The sequence below is a fragment of the Podarcis pityusensis genome (assembly GCF_964106645.2).
Source record: "Podarcis pityusensis genome assembly, chromosome: 6".
NCBI lineage: Eukaryota > Metazoa > Chordata > Lepidosauria > Squamata > Lacertidae > Podarcis > Podarcis pityusensis.
In genome coordinates, this window is record NC_138030.1 from 70,482,480 (window position 1) to 70,495,780 (window position 13,301).

Genomic DNA, 13,301 nt, shown 5'->3' on the forward strand with positions numbered 1-13,301 from the left:
ACTTTTGGAGATACAAAAATAACTCTTCAGATGCCAGCCTAAATCTCCCATAAGCCACTGTCAGGATTTGTCTTTTTTAAAAGTGTTATTTCCCATTACATTTTAAACATCCCTGTAAGAATTCAGGTGGTACACTGTTCTTTAGCATTAAATAGTACCAGTTGCTGGGCTTCTGTAGAACATCCCTAGGAGGAAGTCTATTAATATTTTACTAGGAACTATGATTGATTGTTCTTGCAGCTACAGTGAGTTAAACTGGAAAACTGTAAATTCAATTTATGAAGTGTCCTACATCAGATTGACTTCTAGTTGTATAGAATAATTTCATATATAAGAAAGCCCTCATATAATTTATTCTCCCAACCAAATAAAAGGTTTGCAAAAATTCTGTGTATCAAATATAATACGATTGGCAATAACTTTCAAATACAGTAAAACATGCCAGTTTTCATATAATATACATAATGTGGAAAAGAAACTTGATACATATGTTTTGAATAACAGAGTGTTTCTTATTTAAACATACTATACATTCAGAATATTAAAAAAGCTTGTAGCCCAGACCCTATAATTTTCTTAATAATAAAGCTAACCAGTTTAATATTTTGTTCCACTTCACGTATGCCAAGAATATTTGAAGTACTAATCACAACTGCTCTCTTAGCAGAATCCCATTTTTCTCTCCTAAAGTCTGACGTTCTAATGCTACTGCCTATGAAACGGTAGCAAAAGAGTAACCAAGATGGAGCCAAGACCATTTTGAAAGCAGTACATCAACCTATATAATGGCGGGGAGTGGAAATCAGACCTACCGTATCTCAGGAGCTATTACGGCCCAGGTGGGCAAGCCAGGCACCACAAAACTACTACAGCTGCTTTTTGGATTTCAAGGAGTGTAATTCACACATAGAGGGACACGGATGGCCTAGGACTTGCCAATCAGAAGGTTGGCTGTTCGAATCCCCGCAACGGGATGAGCTCCCGTTGCTCGGTCCCAGCTCCTGCCAACCTAGCAGTTCGAAAGCACACAGTGCAAGTAGATAAATAGGTACCACCCCGGAGGGAAGGTAAACAGTGTTTCCGTGCACTGCTCTGGTTCGCCAGAAGCGGCTTAGTCATGTTGGCCACATGACCCGGAAGCTGTACGCCGGCTCCCTCGGCCAATAAAGCGAGATGAGCGCCGCAACCCCAGAGTCGGCCATGACTGGACCTAATGGTCAGGGGTCCCTTTACCTTTACCTAATTCACACATGGAGAAAGGTGCATGGGAATGGCTCTCCCCATCATTTAAATTAGCCTGATGCATTTCAAATGCCAAATCTTTCTTTAGGAGCAACCCTACTTATTCTTTCACAGAGTGCTACGTCTCGTGCTGTCTCTCACTGCATAGGTCTATGAGACAGCAAGAAGCACTACTCTGATAAAGCTAAGTTGTTCTCGAAGCAAGGTTTTACAACTAAAGTGAGGAGGTTAAAACGTTATTTGCTCTTTCCAAAATCCTACTGAGGTCCCCTCCATTCTGTCTGCGCCCTCCTACTCTTTGATACGGTCCTCTACTCCCCTCCCCTCCCCTTTCTTTTTCTTTTTCAGGTCTCTGTACAGAACATCCTTTTAATAAGAAACCTTTCCTTTCCTCCAGAACAAAACTTTTTTTAAAAAAAGCTGAGCATTTTAACATTGTTAAGACAGAATATAAAAGGGAACAACCAATTAAACTAAATAAGCAGCAAACTAAGTACAGAATACATTAGAATACATTGGCCCATTATGCCAATAAAGGCTGAATGAATTAATGAATGAAACATTGAGGCACTTTACCTGTCTCCCTTTAGGACCTCTTTTTCCAGGTAAACCTGGGATGCCCTGAAACAAAAACGTCACAGAATGGAATCCTTGAATTAAAGTTGCAGGCTCTTGTTAGTGCAGCTTGTTTCTATTACTGTTCTTGTTATTTGTTTACAATCTTTAATTAATAAATCAGTTAATTCCATAATGTTTATAGCCTGCTTATTTTTTTTAAACAAAATCTAAGTGGCATATATGAAACAGCATAATAATTTTCAATAATATGCAGCTAAAATTAGCAAAATTTAAAAACAAGTATGAGTAACTAAACTATACGTCCTGCTGAAATAAAGTTTTTTTAATAGGCATCTAAAACATTATATTAAAAGGGGCCTACCTAACGTTAATAGGCAAGCAGTTTCAAAGCATAGGTGCTGACCCACTGAAAGAATGACTCCACACAGATTTAGAACATGAGGCTGCTGGCAAATACTGATCCCAAAAGCCAAATTAGTAAACTGTGCACAAAATGATAGCTATGTTTTGGGGGTGGGGTGGCGTAGGGGTGGGATATACACCTGTGGGTACTATTGGCTCCTAATTGACTCCATTTGTATTGATGTCAAAAAAAAAAATGAGTAATTTGTCTATTGCAAAAATAGACAAAGTCTTGTCTCTGTGCTCAAGGGACAATGAAAGACCAGATATCTAAGTATATGTAGACATGTTGGAATCTGTCCGTCCCGAAAGACGATGGAGTTCGCCTCCAGAGTTGACGTCAAACTGCTGGAGAATCACAGCACCCACTGTGGCTACAGAGACTGGAACTCATAAGTGCTGCCTCCTGTGTTGTTGTTTTTGCTGCATTAGCAGCACTGAAGAGACCTTTCTGGGGCACAAGCGTGGGCAGTGTGCAGGCAGTAATAAATTTAAACAGCTTCCAAAGGGATTACTTGAACCAAAGCACCTCACATTCATTTCTCAGTTGTTTCGGTCAATAGCGTTAGAATAGACCCCAAAAGCCATAAGAATAAACAAATTGATTTTGTTGTTGGTTGTTGCTAAATTAAGGAAGGAGAGGACATGACAAATTACACTTCCTGGAGAACTGAGTTCCCTTGCAGCAGCTGTTTACATTTTATGAAATGTGCACATTAAGAGAAATGACCCATTTAATGCCATGTCTAGTTTGGCCCTCTGTTTGGTGTATGTGAGGCAGAGTCCTATGAAATGCATGTCACATTTAGATTTCATGGCACTTTCTTATCATAAATGCGTGAAAATTCCATAAAACCTACTCTTTCTCCCTCGGGTCCAGGCAGTCCTGCCACACCAGGGGGCCCAATGAAACCCTTGATAAACAAAAGAAATAAGAATATCAGAAATTGTTTTTCCAGCACAAAGTCACTTACGATTTGCTACGCTCATAGATGACCAACACCAAATGCTACATGCAATTTAACTAAGGAGGAAAACATGTTGCCGAGAAAACCCTATTGTTGAAATTTAAGGAACTGATCAAAAGAATAAACAGTCATTTGTCTGGTTGCCCATGGCAAGAAAGATTCAAGAACTGGGGTTGTTTAAAAAAGAAAATTAAGACACAACTGAGTGACTAATATGAGGAGAGATTGATCTTAAAATCTGTCATTGGCTAGTAACTTTTGTATACTTATTTCCAAGGCTGATTGATCGAATAAAGTTATTTTAATTCAAATATTGAAGTAACACCTAGCTTTAATTGCATAATTTTAACTTTGTGAATTGTTCTTCCAAACTAATTTTTTCCAATCAGCCTATTGTCTTTTAAAGATAACTAAATTTTCCCCACCAATTTAACAGCCAATTGTATCAATTCTGATGTATTTTTCAAACATGGCATCAGAACAGGAACTGAATCTGTATGTCCAAGTAGTCTATACTTATAGTGTCAAAATACAGAAAACTATAACTTAAAGACAACTGTTCTCAATTGTGCACATGATACATACACACATAAAGAAAACCCACAAAGGAAAACAAAATATGTGCAGTAGTAACCAAGGTGACAAGCAAATGTTTATTGAGAAAAAGAGTCGTATTTCTCAGATGTTGCCACAAAATATTCCACTAATCGGCAATTAAAATGAATAGACTTAGTGGTAGAAGGATCCCACGTTCTATTCCCAGCATCTCCAGTTAAAAATAAACTTCATGCACACCAGAAAACGATGCTGGGAACCCAAAATACAGGATGGATAATGCTGAGTAAGTTGGGCCACTGACTTAAATTTAGTGTAAAACAGCACTTAAGTCCTTTAACTTTACAGAGTTTGTTGTCCTGGCTTGACTAGCTGTTCAATTAGTTCAGTAGTGACTTGTTAGAATCTGAAGTAACCTCTTCCATGTAAAAGAAATGAGCAAACTAGTTCCTAGATCAAGTGGCAGGCGTAGCTAACCCATGGCCCTTAAGATATTGAACTACAGCTCCCATCATCCCTCATCACCAGGCATGCTGGCTGGGCCCAATGGGAGTTGTGGTTCAGCAATGCTTGAGGGACACAGATTAGCCACCATTGCCTTATGGTAACAGACTGAACGCTGATCATGTCCCTGCACTGTTACACCTTTCTGCTAAAACTGCTATTCTAAATAGAACAATGGATTGCTTCACTTTTCGATGGCACACACGTAACTCTTTTAGACCTTTTCTGCTTAGCAAGTTCAATATCCAAGATCAAAGGAGATTTCATTCTTCTGGGTCAGTTACAGAGGGACTGTGTGGAAGCACACAAGCCCAAGACCTCCTCACAATCTTACTGCGTTCAGAGGAGAAATCAGGAAAGTATCGTCCAAACACACCTTTAGTTTTGCAAACCTGATAACTGTGGGGAAAGTCTGTTTTATTCTTCCATCCTGTCTTCTTAACAACACAAAATCAATTGTTTCAGGCACAAAATGCCCAGCATCCATACATGCACATCCACACAATACTATTTCCCTCCAGGGTCTGTCTCTCTCTCTTTGTATTCCAATCAAAGATGGAGCACTAGTATGGATAGACTGTAGACTGTGAGCACAATGAAACAAACCCTTCCGTGAACGTCAATGAAACACAGTTTGTGAATAACTCAGAGTGACCCAGTGAGCGGAAAAAATAGTAAATCTGGATGAAGCATCTGCAGTTCCATGCTACATTGTGAATGGGCAAAAAAATAAAATAAAGTCATGCATGTCATAATCCTTTAAAAATGCTTACTTACTCTTACACCTTTAGGGCCTGGGTTACCTTCTGGTCCTGCTAAACCCTAGCACAAGAAGAAATGCCTTTTACTTCATTTTTAATACACAGAGATACTATATTTTAAAATGCCATAGCTATTCATTTGCAAAACTGGCAAAATGCTTTTTCAAAAATTATGACTGTATAAGTCAGAACTCTCTATAGGTGATCAAATTTGCAGAGGGTTTTTTTAAAACAACAACATATAGTTCCCTTGGTATGGGTGCAACTTTCTTTCTTTTTCGTTCAGTTAATTATTTGCAGGGATTGCACCTCACCCCTTTCAATTAGAGACTTGGATTAATATGACTTCACGACAATTTTTTAATAAACTTTGAAGCTCAGATGCAATTCCAGACATTTCCCAAAGCAACATGCTGATTCCAGTAATTCAAAGTGCTTGATAGTTGGGAAGAGCTGGCAGGCTATTATGCTGTTGCAATAGCCCCTATTCATGACTGTGAGTTATTAGAAACCAATTAGCAGACACAGAATCACTGCAAAAGCCAAAACTAAGGGATAAAACTGACCCCTTTGTATGTGTACATTGGAATTCAACTTTGTTCCTGATAATAAGTGTATTAAGGAAATCCTGTGTCTATGACGATGGATGTTTTAGTTGGTTCTCTCTCTGTATGTACTGACTTAATGGAAAGAGTCGTTTAACATATTAACGAGCTTATGAAAGTTCCAGTGGTTAAAAACAATTAAGAAACCAACGCAAATATTGAAGGGAAAGTACAGTGCATTTGAAGTAGTATTTTTTCTTGTTGTTCCAGGGCTGGTTCTCAGCAGGCTCTTCAGTTCTTGACTTGTTCCATATTTATAACCCTTTGTTCCCTACTGCTAACTTTTGGCAGTAGCCCAACTGTGAGGATACCAACCATCACCAACCATTAACTCTTCATATCTTGTTGGTGAGCCACTTTGTGCCTCTCTCCTAAACTCTGAGGACCACCGTGAGGGGCCTCAGTCTGTGCTATTCATGGTGATTAATATTTAACCTCCTTGACCTGAATGACCAACACTTGAAAAAGTACATAACACCTTCTTAGGTGGACAGAATTCAAGCTTGTTGGGTGAACTTTTGTTTTCTGATCGAATTCTGAGATTCACCAAAAGAAACCAGGAGCAAAGTAGCGACTCAAGTGGGTGGGCCCGTTTAACAGTTGAGCATACCCTCAGCCTAGGAATTTGTTTTCAATACCAGAACAAAGTTCACACAAAAACCCAGTCCTGAACCACACCATCCCCCAAAGCTTTATTCTGCTCAGCAGTCTCTTATTTATTATTATTTTTTTGGCAAGGAAAGCCTTTTTCTTATTGGAAGTCAGAGAGCCTTGTGGATTCATTGAAAACTACCCAGAGATCTACAAGTGGATCCAGATCTACTTCCTGTACACACCCCATGAGCCTGCAAAGACAGTTGCAACTGATATGCTCTATCATATTATTCATTTAATTCAGCTTCCTTTGCAGTTAATGGCTGTGCTTCTGAAAAGTACAGCCCCGATCTTGGTTCTTCCTGTTGACACCTGTAATTACGATGTTAACAACATGGAGGATGCATGGTTAGCTGGCTCTAACACCTGATAACAAGTCACTGGATTTCAGCTGGCCAATACCAACGGGGTGTGGAGGACTGATCTGGTTGTTGAGGTGGTTTAGGTTTTAAGAATCGGCAGGACCTGTTTGTCTTTTATAGGAACTGGCCCCAAGCAAAGAGTTGTGGAAAATGTAATGCAGAAGCATCCATCTTGGATAATTTGGACCATGGCTTGAACTGAAGACAGATAACATAACTGCATGCTGTAACTACTTTGCTTACTTTCTACAATCTGGGCACTTCGCATGACAAACACAACTGGTGTTTCCCACAGGGAACACCGACACTATCGATGCCTTAATCTCGTGTTTTACAAAGGGTGTTCATGGGCTTGGAAGACAGTATTCTCAGATGTGCTTAAGCATTTGGGTATGTCATCCACAGGGCACTTATTTTCTGCACATTACATATCTGGTACACCTTCAGTGTACACACAGTAACTGGATTTGCCAAAGAAGGCCTGAAGCCAATTTTAAGTCGGCAGCGCAACAGGCCAGCTTAAAAAAGTAAGCCATTATTTTGCCAGATGTTCTTGCCATGTAATGTCTTTTGCTCTCTTTTAATCATGAAACTCCTTTTTGAGAGAAGATTCAGTCAGTGAGAACCAAGACTCCCTCACAGTTTAAAAATAGGCTTTTATGCTTTCTTGGAATTAAACCCGCAGAGCCTGGGGGAAGAAGTTGACAGGGGTGGCACAGAACCTAACAAAAAGTTTTTGGTTCATGCTAGTTTCAGGCTTTCAGCTTGGCCAGAATTGAGAATCTGACTCAAGTTTTGCCTCTTTGCTTTTATATAAATAAAACTACGCTAGTGGCAGCTGTTAATATCATACTCCCAGATTCAGATTCTGGATAGACTCTGGTGCTGATAAATATACTCCCATCAGAACTGGGGTTGAAAACCAGCAGGTGCTTCTTACTGTCCTAAAGTGGCTTATCACATAATTATTCCCCTACAAGAATCAAGACAGATGTTGGGGAAAGTGGGGGAGAAGGAGTTTTTGTAACTTCTGAGTGTCTACTGAGCTGGTTATTTGGTTTCTAACATTTCTGATGGAAGGCAGGTGTCTCAGAATCATACAGAAACAAAAACATAAAAGGAGCATGAGAAAGAGCTGTAAACAAAAGAAAAGAAGAGCAGGAAACAAATATTAACATGGTTGTTGCTCCAATGGGGGAAATATACCAAAGCCTATCATCTACGTCTCTTTATGCATAGAAGTTTAAGACAAATGTTGCATAGGACAAACCAAAAGATTAAAACAAAAAACAGAGTGACCAGCCTAATTTATATCAATAAACTTTACCAGAACACAAAACTTCTAGATGCGTAAGGACAAATGCACACACTATATCCTGACACAAAATTCCACATCTCTTCAATATGCACTTTACCTAGTATAATATCTCTTTCAAGGATCTTTGCAATACACCAAAGCCAGAATCATACTTTGCTTTACTCCTTACAAAACATGGTGATATGCCCAGATTTGTTATTGGTTAATTGTCTGTATCTTGTGATCCATGGTTTGGGCATATTGCTAATCCAAGGATCACGGTTTGTTTCTACCAGGGGCAAGCTGGACTAAGTGAAAGCGAGTGCAATCACCTTGTGCATGATTAAACCATTAACTGTGATTTTACCATGACGTGTCCCTGCCATCATAGTGAACAAATGACACACTAGTCATACTTTGGTGGGGTCTTAATTCCTATATTGCATGTTGCCTTTAATCTCCACTTATGGAACAAACTTAGACCATACTCAGGTGCAGACGGCTTATGTCTCCAGGTGGCAAACCAGAACAAAGACTTCTACAGTCGAGTCTACTGCCCAGACTCCACACACACATATACACACACACCTGCCCATAATTGCGCAGTTTAAATTTGAGAGGGGCAGGATTTTCCACCATCCCTTGCAGACAACCAGGAAAATTCCCCAACAGCTGGCTGCCATGTTGGGAGCGTTTCACCCCAGGAAGCTAGGGGGTGATGAACCGCAACCACCGTCCACCCCAGGACCAGGTGAGTGGTCATTCATTTATAACTGCTCTGTGAATAAACCGTGCAAAGAAACCAACAAACTTAAACAGAATAGACAAATTATTGTGGGATTGTATTCGTGACTGTATTCTTTTTTAAAAAAGAATTAGAAGAAAATCTGATTATTTGGGTATGTAGTAAAGAAAAAATGTGATAGTTTAGGTTTGAAGTATAGTTACTGCACCTGCCTGCCAGGGTAACCTGGAGCCCCAGGGTTGCCAGCCATTCCTAGAATTCCCTGAATTGAAGAAAAGGGGTGGGGGAAAGAAGAATTAATGCATTTTATCACTTGTAGGCAAGGCCTAAACGTTCAATTCAAGACTGCCTTTCACGTAACTTAAAGAAAATGTCAATCCTGTGCATCAACATGATAACTCAACCAAGCAATGGAACATGTATCTCAACAGTTAGTGGGCGGAAGAGGAGGGCCGTGACATTCAGTGGTGAAATGCGAGACACAGGCTGATTCATGAGGGAAACTGTTAGACCACTTTTCGGAAAAAGTGAAACATGGAAGATTCCCTCAGGGGACAGTGATTTATAATGCAGATTACAGAAACTGAGCCTGAGCTTGGTCATACAATTGCTATTTACATTGGGGTGGGGTGGGGAACCATGTGAGAAGGTTTTCAGTATCTACATAAGAATTTACTCAACGCTATCTGCTGTCAGGTACCGTGGTGCAATAGTTCAGAAGCCAAGTTCAATGGCTATTTTGCGGCTCAAAACCCTACTAGTTGGTAGGATTTGAGGTGATCTGAGAAGATTTCTGCATGGGAGCAGCTAAGCGGACAAGGATGTCAGGGAGGTAGGGAAATGAACCTGCAATAAATTCTGGCAAAAGTACCACCACCGCCCATCACAGTTCAGAACAGAATACAGTCTGCATTTTTTCAAATCATTCTAAAATACACAGGATGCAGATTACGTAAATTTGGAATAAATGAAAATCGGCCGGGGTGGGGCAACATGGCTCGGCTGCACCATTCACCTGGCCTGCATCCAGGTGAGTCACTGCAGCATCCTGGGACCAAGAGGGGGAGAGACACAGCGGTTACACCATAATAGTTTGCTGACTTTGCTGAGCCCCTCTCTTCTATCCTGCTACACTGTAGTGACTCAGCTGAACAGAGATCATGTGAGTGATGCAGCCACAGAACACTGTCTGCCGCTGATGAAAATGCTGTTTCAGAAGATTGTAAAATGCTTAAAGACAGGAAAATATTCTAACTTGACTAACTGGGGATAGAAGCTGCCTGCGAGATAGATGCTCCCTGCATCCAGTCTAGCACTGCGAAGGGAACCTAGGTAATATGTAATAGTTGCAGGTGATCTTGCCTGTTTCACACACAGTGACCTCTCCCAGATAGATCCTTACCAATTTTCCACATATGAACCTTATTCTCATACAGATAACACAGCTGATTCTCAGGCAACCATTTGTTGCAAAAAGAATGTCTGGTCTACAAATAATAATAAGAATAGCCCACCCTGGCAGAATTAAGCAGAATTTACAACCAGCTCATTCGCCACCTCCATCCAGGGCAGGGCTAATTAATCTCTGGTCCACAGGCAAACTTAGCCCACCAGACCACTTTTCCCCAATTAACCACACTTGCCATCGTACATGACATCAGATCTGGCACAGGAAGAGGCATGTCTGACAAGGCAAACTTGGGAGACTTAAAGTGTGCTCCCAATGGTGCATTGGCTAGGGAAACCATCTGATGGGCAGCAGAGACAAACCTAATGGATTGAGCGCACATCCCAAATTTGGGATTTCAAAGCACCCAGTCACATCAGATGTCTGACAGGTGGGCAGCTGTTATGTACTGAGTTGAATAGGATCCAAACTGCAGCAGTCTGATTGGTCCTAGAACAATAGGATCCAAAATGCAGCAGTCTGATTGGTCCTAGAACAATAGGATTCAGAATGCAGCAGTCTGATTGGTCCTAGAACAATGCAGCAGTATGATTGGTTGGCAGGAACCACCCAATCATGCTCCAGATAGAAGTGAATCCATAACCTGATTGGCTTACAGTAGAATTCCGGAATTAGCCAATCATGTGCAGCCCATTGTGTAAATAATGTATATAAAGCAGATACTTTGAGGGGACATTCATTCATTCCTCCTCACCACTATGAGCTGAATAAAGAGCAGGAAATCACTTCGTGACTCTGAGTATATTTCAGCAGCCCTACCCAACTGTCCTATTTAACCTGAGGGGCCAAAAAATGTTCCCCACCCCCCTGATCGAGGACAAAACAGTAACAAATAAACAACACCATAACTAATCCCTGTCTCCAATCCAAGTAAGGCATTACTCTTCACTGGTACAGCCTTTCACATTGAGTGGTATTCCAGTTACCACCCAACAATACATCATCTGCTACATCAATGGTGGCCAAACTTGGCCCTCCAGCTGTTTTGGGACTACAATTCCCATCATCCCTGACCACTGGTCCTGTTAGCGAGGGATGATGTGAGCTGTAGTCCAAAAAGAGCTGGAGGGCCAAGTCTGGCCACCCCTGTGCTACATCATGTATTCCTAAAATGTCTCTGAAGTATCTGAAGGTTGGTCCAACTAGCTCAATATTATCTACTGTGACTAGTAGTGGTGCTCAGATGCCAGAATCTTTCCCAGTCCTGTTTTTTCTGAAATCCTTCTAGCTGGCATTGCCAGAGATTGAAACTAGCCCCTTATTCATGCAAACGATGCTCTACCATTGAACTTTGGTTCCTCCAAAAATTGCCTAAGGTATCAGCCTCACTTTCCCAAACTCTGGCACAAAGTGCTTTTATTAAATAAGAGATGCATTATAAGAGATGCATCAGATTGTGACTGGACTACTTACTTGCTCCCCACGTGGCCCCGGTGGTCCTGGATACCCCATGGGACCCTACAGGTATGAAAGATAAAATAAATGTTTCAATGAATGCTGAAATGATCATACACATACATCAGGTATCGGCACTCTGCTTCCCTTTCTCCTCCGCACCCTTAAGCAAAGAAAATTTTGCCAAGCCTATTTTCATCTGATATCAATATAGCTTAGTTTTAACAGCTGGCGTCTGAAAAGACAAGCCTACTGGTGAGAAATGGGGAGAGACTTGTATCTCCATACTCTTTATCAACTTCTTGATATGCCAACCTGAAATCAAGCAGAGGTTTGCATTAAGTAACACGTAGATGAAAAAGACCTCCAGGAGCAATCTGCTTGCAATTACTGAATGCTGGATCCGGTCCAGGCAGTTTCCCCCCATTCCAAATCCTTTTCGCAACACTCTGAGTAATACTGTGAGGTAGCTATAAAGAAGTTTTTCACAGACAGCTCCAAAAAGCTATCTAGGAAAAGAGATTAATTAAGATAGTTTTACACACATAAAAGAAAACATCAATATTCCGATAAATTTGGAATATTCAACAAGCCAGCTTATGCAAGCTGTTGTCTCACTACTTAAATAGCATTGTCCTAAACTGTATTATAGAGAATTACTGCTGTTTAAGAAAGTGAACTAAACCTGTAAATTTTACTGTCTGGCTTTGGGAAAATAATGTGAGTTGAGAAAGTTTATGATCACCCAAAAAACCAAAATTACACTCTGATCAATACTTTGCTATTTCTAGGAATTCATTCCATTGTAGGGTCTACCTGCTCATCTCACGAATTTCCCTCTTCTTCCATACAAAAGAGCCCAAGGTATGTTGCAGCAGTTGAACACAAAAAAGCACAAAATCCATTCTGTTTGTAAGCACCTTTCAAACTGTGGGTAGAAAAATTACCTTGTGTTGTGCGTGCGCGCGCGCACACACACACACACGGCTAGCTTTGGAGTGGTGGGCAAAATGGCTGTTGGATGTGTAATAGGAATTTTATGGTCTTAGATATATGGTAATGTTCATAAGTGTACCAACCAAGCACATACACAGATCAGCACAGGAAGACCAACCCGGAACCATTTTGATTCCTAAACTGAGTAAATGTTTTCTCTGCATGGTCAAAGTGGAAAAGCCTCCCCATTGTCTTTTCCTTCACAAATCCTGTCTTAAGGGTATGTCTGTGTTTGAATAAGGTGTGAGCCTGTGACATGGCCCAGGAACTAAATATTTATCACTACAAAAGAATGGCCAGGCTACCCAGGAAATCCAATCAAGTAACCTGCCAGACAGGAGATAAACAACAACAGGAGAAAAACAATATTAAAATTTCTATTTTGGACCACCTTTTCTGTGATGTAGGTGTGATGTATCTGAGGGGTGGTCTTAGGTTACACCCCTTCTGTGATGCATGTATGATGTTTCTGGGGGTGGTCCTGATCTACAGGATGGGAATTTCAAAAGTCTTTATAAGGCCTTGCACACCATTTTTCTGGGTCCTCCTCCTCTCCTGCGTGTGAGGGGAGCACCCTGTTGCAACAGATCAATAAAGATCAAGCTTACTAGCTGCTTTGCTTCTCAATATTCTCTGGTTGGCCTCTGTTATTTTCTCCTACCAATAGGGAACCTATGTAAGGACTCTATATGGGCTCTTGGATACCCCATAAGGGAAAAGGGCAATTTTTTGTTTACAACAGATGTACCCCTCTCCCCTCTACTGGTG

The 13,301-nt window shown here is 40.8% G+C and overlaps 1 protein-coding gene across 1 annotated transcript in view; it reads right to left on the reverse strand.

Moving 5' to 3' along the window:
* COL24A1 (collagen type XXIV alpha 1 chain) overlaps positions 1 to 13,301 on the reverse strand; it is a 331,774-nt gene that overhangs the window by 111,452 nt on the left and 207,021 nt on the right. The window contains exons 9-13 of the mRNA XM_081008493.1: positions 11,556 to 11,600; positions 8,883 to 8,936; positions 5,028 to 5,072; positions 3,084 to 3,137; positions 1,819 to 1,863 (exon numbers count right to left, since the gene is read on the reverse strand). Coding sequence (XP_080864619.1) covers positions 1,819 to 1,863; positions 3,084 to 3,137; positions 5,028 to 5,072; positions 8,883 to 8,936; positions 11,556 to 11,600 — 243 coding nt within the window. The remainder of the gene's footprint in view (positions 1 to 1,818; positions 1,864 to 3,083; positions 3,138 to 5,027; positions 5,073 to 8,882; positions 8,937 to 11,555; positions 11,601 to 13,301) is intronic.